General features: G+C 36.9%; 3 protein-coding genes across 8 annotated transcripts in view; all 3 read left to right on the forward strand.

Moving 5' to 3' along the window:
- Positions 1-1149: 1149 nt before the first annotated feature.
- On the forward strand, positions 1150-6598 carry LOC109602528 (transport and Golgi organization protein 1). 2 transcript variants are annotated; one of them, XM_049967184.1, is made up of 8 exons: positions 1150-1310; positions 1374-1775; positions 2163-5022; positions 5077-5178; positions 5237-5448; positions 5509-5979; positions 6062-6109; positions 6297-6598. In XM_049967184.1, exons 1-8 carry the CDS (start codon positions 1205-1207, stop codon positions 6365-6367), a joined length of 4272 nt encoding a protein of 1423 aa, XP_049823141.1. In that variant the 5' UTR covers positions 1150-1204; the 3' UTR covers positions 6368-6598. The 2 variants fall into 2 exon arrangements, with proteins under 2 accessions (XP_049823141.1, XP_049823142.1); XM_049967185.1 differs by lacking the exon at positions 6062-6109.
- A 1020-nt stretch (positions 6599-7618) lies between these two features.
- Positions 7619-12780, forward strand: LOC109602563 (xanthine dehydrogenase). Its single transcript, XM_020018969.2, has 10 exons — positions 7619-7721; positions 8098-8155; positions 8399-8495; positions 8566-9461; positions 9525-10513; positions 10569-10856; positions 10910-11218; positions 11268-11605; positions 11658-11964; positions 12018-12780. Exons 1-10 carry the CDS (start codon positions 7668-7670, stop codon positions 12732-12734), a joined length of 4053 nt encoding a protein of 1350 aa, XP_019874528.2. The 5' UTR covers positions 7619-7667; the 3' UTR covers positions 12735-12780.
- A 261-nt stretch (positions 12781-13041) lies between these two features.
- Positions 13042-13567, forward strand: part of LOC109602553 (xanthine dehydrogenase-like) — an 85322-nt gene continuing 84796 nt past the window's right edge. For all 5 annotated transcript variants that reach the window (XM_049968098.1, XM_049968097.1, XM_049968096.1 and 2 more), the window contains exon 1: positions 13042-13260. In XM_049968098.1, the coding sequence (XP_049824055.1) occupies positions 13213-13260 (48 nt within the window). In that variant the 5' untranslated portion in view covers positions 13042-13212. The remainder of the gene's footprint in view (positions 13261-13567) is intronic.

The raw sequence follows: 13567 nt of genomic DNA on the forward strand, positions 1-13567 counted from the left end.
TCATAGTTCTTGAACTAATTTCAACAAGTCTAATTTCCTCAGGTGGCTCTAATTTCAATTAACGATAAGATTAGATTAATTTTTGACATTTGAATTATTTAGTTATTGTATTTTTTTCAAGTTTTTTGAATTGAGACAATTTTTTGTAGCTACCACTTGACCAGTTATTCTATATTTTTTAATAATACAGGGAACAATTGATTTATTATAATTGTTCTTACACTTTTCTTCAATGGTTAAATAATTATAATAAGTAAAATACCACTAGTAAATAATCGCGTTAAATTCGTTGAAAGCAGTGGGAAACCATATAGTAAGTTTATTTAAAGAATAAAATTAGACTGATCTGATGCATATTACACAAATATAACAAAAATATATTTTTTAATAATAGTTGCTATAATTATGTCCACTACTATAATTATAATTATTTAATATATGTATATTATAATTATAATTGAATTAATAATTGAAAGTGAACTTCAATAATTATTAAGATATAAGTTTATTTTGTTAACGTATATGCAATATAGAAACATTTTAAATAAAAAACAAAAAGAAATATAATTTATTATTAAATACATCAAATATTCTTATTAATAAACGTACCACAAAATGCAATATGTATTAAACAAATATTTATGAATAATTTTCCACGTATTTTAATTATTTACAATTAGTTATCAATAACAATTATTGTTTAATGTGTTTAATTCAATAACAATATATTATCGATTTTTATCCGACATGACGAGGTTATGCAGCACTTTACACACTAGAATTGTAATTAACTATTTAATTTATACACCAGTATTTCAAATTATTTTCTTAATGAGGGTCAAATTTCAACAAATCAAATTTGAACTAATCATTGAACCACCAAGGATACTTATGGAAAGTATGGTTGTTGCCAGATGTCTTTTAGAAATAAAATTAAGTAATATTTTTTAAAACTTTATTACTACATGCTTACAACTTTTCTACAGTAAACAAAAGTGATTAATAAAAATATAATAATAAAGTATGTCCTACATAATACACAATTATTATTTATTAAACATTATATAAGTTTTTTATACTTCGTGGTAAATTATATAAACGTCACAACACGGTAGGCGTAACAGCAGTTGCCTAACAGATGGCGTTGAAATCTCGAAAACAGTGATGTGGCTTTGCGAAAAACGAGTTGTCAAACTATGACAGAATGTGTAGTTTTAAGTCAATTTATTTTGTTTTATTTTACCTAGTTTTAAATAATGCAAATGCTCAAATATCCGACAAGCGATTGTGCGTCGATGCAGACTGTTCAGGTAACGTCTAATCACACGAAAATCTGCTAACCTACATACTGACACACTTTTGTTGTCGTACAGTTCCAGTGTCTTACGCGAAAACACTGTTGAGATATTCGAGTCCCGATTCCCGGATATTGTCATTCGGACCGAACGAGGACGTGACCATTTACAGCAAACATGCTGGCTCCGACACGAATTTGTGGGGCGCGGAAATCAACGGTAAAAGGGGGTATATTCCCAAGCTGCACGTCAGAGAGTACCGTATACTGAATAAGCCCCAAATCATCGTCAATACCGAGCTAGTCAAAGAGGAGCAGAAAATTGAACCTGACACAGTTAAGGAGGAGTTTGAAGTTGTTGATGGGACAACCATATATTTAAGTCCACAGGACATCAAACCCACTGCTAGGGATGATGGGGTTCAAGCAACAGCTGTGAGTGGGGAAGGTGCAAGTGAGCAGGGCAGTTCTGAAGTTACAGGTATTTATTTCCAGTTAGAGATTTTTGGAACATATGTTTCAATAATTATATAGTTGATTTCTATAAATAATCTGTCTGCGGTTCAAGACGCAATTTCCAAAGTGATTTACAAAAATAGATTCAATATTTACTAATCTAAATATACCTTCTGTGTTTGAGATTAAAGTTTATAGTTTTTCCAGGCCTTTTATTCTATTTATATCTTTATGAGAAGTGCAAGGTCAATTTTGCACTTAATGCATTTTACATGTTTAACCATTGTTCACTGCTCCATTTATTATTTATTTAACTCTTTGGTTGGGTTCTGTTTTGTTGCTACACTCCAAATTAATTTGATATATTTATTGTAATTTAAAATTATGTAATAAAATCTCAATAAATTGATAGAAACTCCGCCAATCGAGACTGAACAAACCACTGAAGCCGAAAAACGAGAAGCCGCATCAGACGAAAACAACAATGTCGCAACGAGCGAGGAAAATAAAGAAGCAACTGAAAATTCGGTTGTTGACAACGTTTTCTCAACGTTATCTAACTGGATGAATGATGAAAATAAAGAAGGAAGTGAAGAGGATGAAGATGATGAAGATGATGGTGAGGTCGAGGACGAAGAAGATGATGAGGAGGTCGAGGATGATGAAGAGCCAGATGATGAACAAACAGAAAAAGAAGAAAATATTGTTTCTAATAAGGATTTAGATACTACTCTTGATGATGGAAAAATTGAAGATAAAAATATTGATTCCAAGGAACATGAAGCTTATGCAGAAGATCAACAGGAAGCAAATTCGAAAGAAAATGAGACTTCAAAAGAAGATTTACATTTTCAAGAATTAAATGATACTTCAGCACCGGAAATTGTCTCTCAGCCTCCAGAAGTTTTGAACATTTTAAATCAAGGAGTGAACGTGGCCAGTTACAGCGGCAATTTAGAGGACCCTGTGATAAAAAATGATTCGCCTTCTTCGCCAGAAACCGTCCAAGAGGATAAAAAAGAAGAATCCGCTTCCAAAGAAGAATTATCCTCAATTGACACAAGTACACAACCAAAGGATGAAATAATTGAAGAGGCCTCTGTTAAATCTGAAGAAGTAAAAGAGTTTGAAGTAAAAAAATCTGAACCATTACAACCTGAAGTGCTGAAACAAGACGAAAAAGAAAAAGAAGAGGTTGGTTTAAATTTAGAAGCAAAATCTGATACACCTATACCAAATCTTAATACTGAAAATAAAGAAAAGGATGTTGCTTCAGATGAAGTGAAAGAAGAAATTGTTAAGCCTGAGCAAGTAGAACTCAATTCAGAGGAAATAAAAGAGGAGATTGTTAAGCCCGAGGAAGTAACGCAGGATGGTGTCACTGAAGTGCCTAGTTCATCAGTGCCGATTCCCGATTTTTCCGCCGTCCCAGAACCTGTAACTGAGGCGTCAATTTCACAGGACGATCCATTGCTTAACAACGCCTTTGAAGCTGTAACACCAGATCCATTAAGCATTGAAAAAGGCCCTCCAACAAATGAAATAAAAGAAGAACCGATTGCGCCACAATTTTCCTTTTTCGGTGGTTCACAATCTGCTGATAACTCTAAAGAAGTTCCAAAAGAAGAACAAATAATACCTGCTCATCCTAGTTTTTCGCTCTTCGGCAATTCCCAACAAGAGCCGCCCAAAGAGGCAGAAAAGCAGGTCAAAGAAGTGACATCAAATGAAGACAAAATCAGACCTGAAATATTGGAAAATTTGACACCAGAAGCTTTTGGTATCTCTACAGATTTGCCGGAGAGCATCACAAAGGACGTAGACATGGAAGTGAGACCTAAAACCGACACCCAAACTCCCACTCCTGTAACCGAGGTGATAATCGACCTGAACAAAATTGAAGACACTTCACCCATCTTTGTAGATAAAGTTGTCGGCGCCGACTACCACTCCAACAGCAACAAACAGGAGGACGAAGCTAGTGGTCTGTTTTCACGCGTCTACGAGTTCTTCTCGACCACCCGCGAGATCAACATCGACGACGATTCCGATGTGCCTTTACTGCCAGAACTGAGCGAGGGAATGTTGCCTTCGAAGAGCAACCGCAATGACGCCGACTATTGCTACGGCGACACTTGCAATGAGCCGAAGAAACCGACTGACAACGAATCTGACGGCTTCCTCAACTTCAACGCGGACGTGCTTATTTACCTGACCACGACCGCCGTGTCTGTGATAGTTTTCCTCTTTGGATACATCGCGATGGATAAGAATAAGCGGGAAACACCGCTTGTTGCCAGGATTAACAAACTGGAAAAACAGCTTCTGATCACCCTGAAGGAGAACGAGATGTTACAAGAGCAGGGTAACAACATTCAAGTTATCGAAAGCACCAACTCCGTTCCCAACGAACTGGTCGACGAATTGAATCAAAAACTCGCAGAGATGGGCAACGATAAACTGGCTCTGGAGGAGCAGGTTAAGACGCTTGAGGAACAAGTCCAGGCACTCGAAAAAGAGTTGGATACTTCCACTGAAGTGGGCATGGAACTCAACAGGATCGTTTCAGAAATGTTGAACTCGTCGAACGGTAGCGAGACTCTTAAGGCAAACGTGGAACAGTTACAAAGGCAATTGGTCGAACAACAGGACACAATCAACACAATAAACGAGAGTTTAAGTCTAAAAGAGACTGAGAACATAGAACTGGGTTTGGAACTGGACATTACTAACAAGAAGGTCCTCGGTTTGCAGGCCGAACTCGAAAAGAACATCGAGAAGATTTTGAAGATCGAAGAGGAGCGAGATCTGCAACAGAACACCTTGGAAGGTGAGATCACATTGTACCAACAAAAACACAAGGACGTTCTTCTGCAAGTTGAACAACTAAACGTAGAGCTTCAGTCGCTGAAAAATCAACTTGCTGAATCGAATAGGAATGCCGAATTGAAAACTAAAGAGTATGCGGTGCTAAAGGCCACGTTAGATCAAATTAAGTCGGTGAAGAAGGACGAACTGAAGTCGATTTTGGACACCACGTCCGTGAAGGCGGAAATGTTACAACTGAAGGCTGATAATGCAGAGCTGGCGGACAAATTGTCGCACGAAGAAGTGGCAAAAATAAACCTGGAGAAAAAAGTGGCGGTCACATTGAAGGAATGCGAGAGTTTGAGGAAAAAGTATGAATTGGCTGATAAAGAAAAATTGGAGATCAACACCAAATTGGACGTTCTGAACAATTATTTCAAAGAAAGGGAAGCGCAGTTGTTGAAGTAAGTTTTTGTTGACGAGAGTTAAACGTAGTTTTAATCTGTATTGCTTTGCAGAGATATAAACAAATACGAAGCTATCTGGGCCGCGAAAGAAGGCGAGGCCACGTCTTCCAACGAACGAATCAAATATATTCAGGAAGAACTGCAGAACTACAAGTAAAATCAAACTGCACTTTCATTTATATAACATTCATTTATTCTGTATTATTTATAGGTCACAAAACGAAGCATTAAAGCAGGAAATCGTGAACCAAGAGGTGGACTTAAAGAGTCAGATTTCATTGTTAGAAAAAAAGATCCACGAAAACTGGGTGGCGGCCAGGCAACAGGAAAGAAAGCTGGAAGATGCGAAACAGGAGGCTGCCCAACTGAGGAACAGACTGACACTAAGAGAACGAAATTTGAACGAGGAAAAGGCTCAAAACAGTGAGTGTCACTCAAGTAATTTAACACCATATTTATTAATTCCCTTTGTTTCGTTTACAGGAATACAGTCCCCGCTGGAGATGAACGGGCACGCGATGTCGCCGCCGCCTCATCAGTCTCCCGCGTCTCCTCCTCTCATTTTCGGCGGCAACGCGCGTGATCACCTGACGAAGTCGCCGCCCATTCCGCCGCCAGGTATGCCGTTCCTGCCTCCGCCGCCTGGGGCGCCGTTTATGCCGCCACCGATGCCTGGTATGCCCCCATTTATGCCGCCTCCGCCGCCGCCACACTCGATGTTCCCCGACAGGCGACCGCCGCCGTTGGGCAGGATGTCGTCGCCGCCGCCGCTTAATTCGCGTTACTCGCCTGAGTCGACGGTTTATTCGGGTTACGACCGGAACAGTCCGTCGCCGACGTACGAGGACTCTGAGTACGGGGCGTCTCCGCCGACAAGGGGGGCTTTCAGTCCCTACAATGAGAGGAGGGAGTATAAAAGACAGGGGCCACAACATAACGGAAGGAATGCGAAAGGTGAGAATCAAACATTGATTAAAATCTTATAAAATAAAGTAATAATAATATTTGACTTTGTCAAAACATTTTAATGTTTTAGTTACATTTAATGTCGAAGATAAAATGGATTTATCACTCGATACAGAACGTGAGTCCTGACGTGTCTTTCTACCAATGAATTAAGCGATTCAGAAACCACTAACTGATTTATTGTTACTTTTGTTTGACTAATTTTATATTATTTGAGAATATTTTGCAGTTGTGCTAGAATTTTCGAAATACAATCTTTTACAAATTCTTTTGTTTGATATACTAAATGTTTTCGAATTTTTCAGGGGTAAGTTCAGGATCAGACCACTCGCACGAATCGTTAGGGAAATCAAATAGGAAACATTCAAAGGTGTAATCGATTTGTTAAGAACCAAAGTCAACTCATCAAGCATTTTTTACAAAAACCATATATCCACTCGTATTTTATACTTCAGAAATATATATACTGATGTAACTGTAATTATTAAATGTTTTACGTTTACTTTTCCTGTTAATTTTTGTTATACTTTCGTATTTTTCCTATATATTTTAATTGTATAATTATGTAAAAAGTTGTATAAAGTAATTAATAAATTATAAACAAGTACGTTTTATTTCATTTATAATGAAAAGATTTTCTGATACGAAATAGTAAGTAATAAGTTAATATTTACACAAACCTATTATTGTTGATGTTATTAGAACAATTTACATTGAAAGTAAGGGAAGTTGTGGCAAATTATTGTGTAATGTCATATATAATGGTGTATAGTATGGAATAGTTTTAAGAAATTGATTATTTTTGTTAATCTGTTCATTGAAAAGTCGTAAAAGAACTGATGTTTGGAAGATACTTAGTATTGTCGCACCCGTGACTTATTGGGGGTTGGAGAGTAGCTCAGGTAAACACCAGTATCGGATGAATACAATTTTATTCATATCTCATATAGAAAGACATTGTTTGACTTACAGTAACAAGTAAGGGACCATCTTCAGGGCGACTCGTAGTCAGAATTATTTAAATACTACATTTTTGTCGTTGGACAAAAAATGGTATACTTTTTGGATCAGATGGTTAGATTTAATTAAAAAGAATTTTAAATAACAAAAACTAACAGTTAAACATGGTGGTGGAAATATTTACTGGAAGTACTGGTCCCATAGTACCATAGTAAGTGAAGACAAAAGGGATCGTTTTCCCTATAAAGATATGTTGACAAATCATACGTTGCTCTTTACGGAAAATAATTTGACTGTAGTTCCAATAAGACAAATATGCAAAACATATTCAGGCTTTTAAAAAATTGGTTTTTGGATCAGATGGTGAATGTTTTTTCATAGTTCCCACGGAGTACACACTTTAATCCAATTGAACATCTATGACAGTATCTGAAATTAAAAATCCGAGGAAAAACCATCACAAAAAATATGCAAATTGAATTAAATGGAAAATAAATTAACACTAACTATCATGGTAGTTATCACGTCATTAAAATATAAACTGAACAACAAATAATTTAAATCATTGTTTTTAAATACATTTATACCATTTAATGTTATCAAGTTTCCATAGATAAGACGTCGTCTTTTACGAAGATTTAAGCGACGTCATCGAGGCTGATAAGTAAACCAGTTGTTAGTCTAAATCCACATGCGATAAGGTCAACAAGTCTAAAATGAATTCGGATGAAGTTACGGACGTTCTTGTATTTTTTGTGAATGGAAAGAAGGTAAATTTGTGATTCCATCAAACTAATTTAATATAATTATCATCAAAGTTGAATAAACCAGTTGAATCTAATTAATATTCATAATTGCTGTTAGGTGTGATATAGCTTATGACTTTAATAATATTGATAAATTTACAAATATACTATATTAAATATTAATTTTTAAATTAAAATGTATAATAAAAAATAATTAATCAAAACGGTAGGAATTTTTTATTACTGTTATTGAGGAATTATTGCGTTACGCTTCGGAGTGGAAAATAAATTGCGATTTGTGAAGCAATCATTTTATCAAAACAAAACATAATTTAACTGGCAACAAACTTTCATAATTCAACTTTGTAAAAATTTAAATTGAAGATTAAATTATTTTTAGGTCGAAGATAGTGCGGTTGACCCAGAATGGACACTGTTACAATACCTGAGAAACAAATGTATCCTTTACTCTCTCATTTTCTTAGTTTTTAGAACTTAATTTTACAATGGAAAATTAAAGCTGATTGTTTGACAAATAGACAAGTGATGATCCACTTGAAATATCGTAAACATTAATCTTCATGTGGGTCTAAGTCAAGATAAAAATTACACAAGTTTTGTGTAATATTCCGAAGATAAAATTGTTTTTCAAATGCATTAACGTAAACAATATTTCTATTACTTTCCTTAAATCAATTTAGTGAGATTGTGCGGGACGAAATTAGGATGCGCAGAAGGTGGATGCGGCGCTTGTACCGTCATGGTATCAAAATACGACAGGACAAGAAGAAAAGAAATGTATCCTTCACTTAAATTATTTATTATATACAATTTTATTGCACATGCATTTTTCTTATGATAAATTTAGTCATTATCCCGTGAACGCGTGTTTGGCACCGGTGCTTTCGATGCACGGTTTGGCAGTGACAACAGTAGAAGGCATCGGCTCAACAAGAACTAAACTCCATCCAGTGCAAGAACGTATTGCCAAAGCCCACGGTTCGCAATGCGGCTTTTGCACCCCAGGAATTGTCATGTCCATGTACACCCTTCTAAGAAACTCCCCCAAACCGTCCATGAAACAAATGGAAGTGGCATTCCAAGGTAACCTTTGCAGATGCACTGGATACAGACCAATCATCGAAGGCTACAGAACCTTCACCGAAGAGTGGGAATTGCAACAACAGGTGGGAACAATGAAAAACGGGAACGGTATGGTAAATGGGTGCGGCATGGGCGATAAGTGTTGCAAGCTACAAAACAACAAATCCGATGAAGAAGTTTTGTTTAAGACCAGTGAATTCACGCCTTACGATCCGTCGCAAGAACCCATTTTCCCACCAGAATTGAAACTGTCCAACAAGTACGACCGACAGTATCTTATAGTCAAAGGCACCAACGTCACCTGGTATAGACCAACCAAATTATGCGAAGTTCTGGATCTTAAAGCGAAATATCCAGCAGCCAAAATCGTTGTGGGTAACACTGAAGTAGGGGTCGAAGTCAAATTTAGAAACATTATCTATCCTGTGATCATACAACCTGTGCAAATTACCGAGATGTTGCAGCTGCAACAAGTTGCAACGGGTGTTAGAATTGGTGCGGCTGCTACATTAATCGATGTAGAAAATTATTTGAGGGAAGTCATCAAGAAAGAAGGCGAAAGCAAAACGAGGATTTATGCCGCTATGGTTGATATGCTCAATTGGTTTGCCGGTAAACAAATTCGAAGCGTTGGTGCTCTTGGTAGCAATATCATGAATGGTAATTAACAAATCAAAATTGTTATTTTATAGGCAAAAAGTCTTGACTTGTTATATTTTGTAGGCAGTCCAATTTCGGATATGATTCCACTTCTCATTGCGGCAAAAGTGCAACTAGAACTCCACAGTAAAAATGGTACTAGAACAGTTATCATGGATGACAAGTTCTTCACAGGTTACAGAAGATCAATTGTAAAGCAAGAGGAATTACTAGTATCAATACTAGTACCGTTTACTTCAGAAAACCAGTATTTCCAAGCATATAAACAGGCTCGTAGACGAGAAGACGACATAGCTATTGTAAATCAAGCTGTAAAAGTTACATTTAAACCAAAAACTGATATAATCGAAGACATTTCGTTTGGATTTGGCGGTATGGCTGCCACGGTTAAAAATGCCCCGAAAACTGAGCAAACATTAAAGGGCATGGCTTGGAACCAAAAAACCTTGGAAGTTGCTTATGATTGTCTGCTGGAGGATTTGCCTTTGGATCCGGGAGCACCCGGGGGTATGATAAACTATAGAAAATCACTGGCGCTTAGCCTGTTCTTTAGATCGTACCTGGCGATCTCCAAACAAATCTCTCAGATCCTCCCAAATTTGAGGCTGGATGCCAGAGAATTGTCGGGAATACATGGATTCCACGGCGGGGAACTAAAGAGTTCCCAGTACTTTACAGTAGTACCGGATACTCAATCCAAAAACGACGCGTTGCAAAGGCCTATTGTACACATGTCCGCTTATAAACAAGCGGCAGGCGAGGCGGTCTATTGCGATGACATCTCCCCATTCAATGATGAATTGTATTTAGCTTTCGTGCTTAGTACCAAACCTCATGCCAAAATCATTAACATTGATGCCACTGAAGCTTTGGCGATGAAGGGAGTGCATGACTTTGTGTCTGCCAAAGATATTAGTAAACAGCATAACGTATGGGGATCTGTTATACATGATGAGAAAGTGTTTTATTCCGATGAGGTAACCAGCCAAGGACAAATCATTGCAGCTATTGTGGCTGACAATCAAACCATTGCTCAAAGAGCGGCTAAAAAAGTAATATAGCTTTTATACGAATTAAGTAGTAAAAATGATTAAATTATTGTTTTAGGTTAAAGTAGAATATGAAGACATTCAGCCAGTTATTATAACGATAGAGGACGCGATCAAGCACGAATCTTACTTCGATCACCCCTTCTGTTCGACCAGATTTAGACAAATTGTTAAGGGTGACGTTGAAAAAGTATTCAAAAAAGCTAAGCACGTTTTGGAAGGCGAATGTCGGATGGGCGGTCAAGAACAATTCTATCTTGAAACCCAAGGTGTTATCGCTGTACCAAAAACTGAAGATGGAGAAATGGAAATCTTTTCATCAACTCAAAACCCAACTGAAGTTGCTGTAAGACACTAAACCACTCTATAAATTCAAACTTTTACCCAAAAATTTTGTAGAAATTGGTGGCGGAAGTTTTGGGTGTGCAACAAAACAAAGTTCATTGTAAAGTTAAACGTCTGGGGGGAGGTTTTGGAGGTAAAGAGTCGAAAGCGGCGATGATTGCTATTCCAGTTTGCGTGGCTGCTAGAAAACTTGGTCGACCCATAAGATGTATGCTTGATAGAGATGAGGACATCATTATGACCGGCGCCAGACATCCCTTCAAGTTTATTTATAAAGTCGCTTTTGATGATGATGGAAAAATCCTCGCTTTAGACGCAAAAGTCTACAACAACTGTGGTTACGCCTTAGACTTGTCATTATCCGTAGGTTTCATATTTGTAATTAGGAACACCTGTTGAAATATTTTTTTAGGTTTTGGAACGGGCCATGACACATATAGAAAACGCCTACAAAATTCCGGTGGTCAAACTGATTGGTTACCCTTGTAAAACAAATTTACCATCCAATACAGCGTTCAGAGGGTTCGGTGGACCGCAAGGCATGTATGCTGCAGAATGTATCCTGCAGGATATCGCCGATTATTTGAACAAAGATCCTGTCAAGCTCAGTGAACTTAATCTGTACAAGGAAGGCGACACCACACACTATAACCAGAAACTAATTAATTGCACATTAGATAAATGTTGGAAGGAGTGCATCGAATCGTCGAGGTACTACGAGAAGAGGAAACAAGCCGAAAAATTCAACAGGTAAAAATTATTACTAAAAAAAAGTTAACCTTAGATAACAACAATGTTGTAGGGCAAACAAGTATAAGAAAAGAGGTCTAAGTGTTGTGCCAACAAAATACGGTATAGCTTTCACTGCACCCTTTTTGAATCAAGGTGGGGCGTTGATTTTGGTATATACTGATGGTTCAGTACTTTTATCTCATGGTGGAGTGGAAATGGGTCAAGGATTGTACACTAAAATGATTCAGGTTGCCAGCAGAACTCTAGAAATACCCGTCGACTTGATACACACCAGCGAAACTTCAACAGACAAAGTACCGAACACTTCTCCAACTGCTGCCAGTTCAGGATCCGATCTCAATGGCATGGCAGTTATGGTAAGTTAAAGATACATCTAGATGGCACTTTATGACAGTACTGGATCTTTTAGCAAGCCTGTCAGACGATTAAGGATAGGCTGAAGCCGTACAGGGAACAATACCCAGACAAGGACTGGAAATTCTGGGTCAGCAAAGCCTACTTCGACAGAGTTAGTCTTTCAGCAACCGGTTTTCACAAAACCCCGGACATTGGGCACAATTGGGAAACCGGTGAAGGTAACATGTTCAACTACTTCACTTACGGAGTGGCTTGTACGGAAGTGGAAATCGATTGCCTCACCGGCGACCACCAAGTACTAAGCACCGATATTGTGATGGACCTGGGTGAGAGTTTGAACCCCGCAATCGACATAGGCCAAATCGAAGGCGCGTTCATGCAAGGATACGGTTTGTTCGTCCTCGAGGAGATGGTTTACTTCCCCAACGGGGCGACGTTCACCAGAGGTCCGGGTACTTACAAACTGCCTGGATTTGCGGACATTCCGCTGGAATTCAACGTGTCTTTGCTTAAGGGCGTGTCGAATCCCAGGGCCGTTTATTCGTCAAAAGCTGTCGGGGAACCTCCACTGTTTCTTGCTAGTACGGTACTGTATGCGATTAAGGATGCCGTAAAAGCTGCCAGGCAGGAAACTGGTGTTAAAGGTCAAGTTAAAATTGATTCGCCCGCTACTTCTGCGAAAATTCGAATGGCTTGTTTGGATAATATTACCTCAAAGATGACTGTACCTGAACCTGGATCCTTCAAACCGTGGAATGTTGTAGCTTAAATTTGTGATTTTATTTATAATTCCCAAATAAAGATATTTTTGTTAATTTCGTTTTTTACTTAAGGTATTTGAATCAAATTACATTATTAAAATGGATAACAATCAAGTTCAATAATAATAATGTTAAAAAAACATGTGACAAGATAACAGTAACATAAACATATTTTGATATATATTTATCAAGTGCGTAAACTAATATTTTGTTCTAAGTGGGGTAAAAACAATGAATTAAATATAAATATGCTCATTATCACACAACGAGGTCTGTGCCCATCTCGTTCATTGAAATGTGCATTTTGTATTATAAATATATAAGGGAATGATCATCGGTATCAGTGGACATTCGTCAAATTTGTTCCAAAGAATATACATAGTGAAATTCAAAACATTCAGGATTAGGAGGGGAATGCCGCACCTTAACTAATAGAAGCAAGGCCACATTTATAATCAAGTTGCAGTTGTTTAATGTGTAATAACAATGATTGATTTTGTTAATACTCTTACGTTTTTCGTTAACGGGAAAAAGGTAAGTTCAAATTATTTCTTTAATTCTATTTTAATTAAAACATTTTGACATATAAATTATAATTATATTAAATGATGTTTACAAAGAACTTCATATGTAGTTATAAACAGGATTAGTAATAAATATGTAATGAATTTAACATAAATTAATAACAATATAAACAAATTATTGTACTAAACTATTTATAAAATTAATTAACATCGTTTTAAATATACTCAAGATTTAAAACAAAATAAAAGTTAAAAATGTGTTTATAAATACGTATTCTTATAATAAATAATACTGTCAATATTACATTTTTATTAAT

This window comes from Aethina tumida, chromosome 5 (genome assembly GCF_024364675.1).
Source record: "Aethina tumida isolate Nest 87 chromosome 5, icAetTumi1.1, whole genome shotgun sequence".
NCBI lineage: Eukaryota > Metazoa > Arthropoda > Insecta > Coleoptera > Nitidulidae > Aethina > Aethina tumida.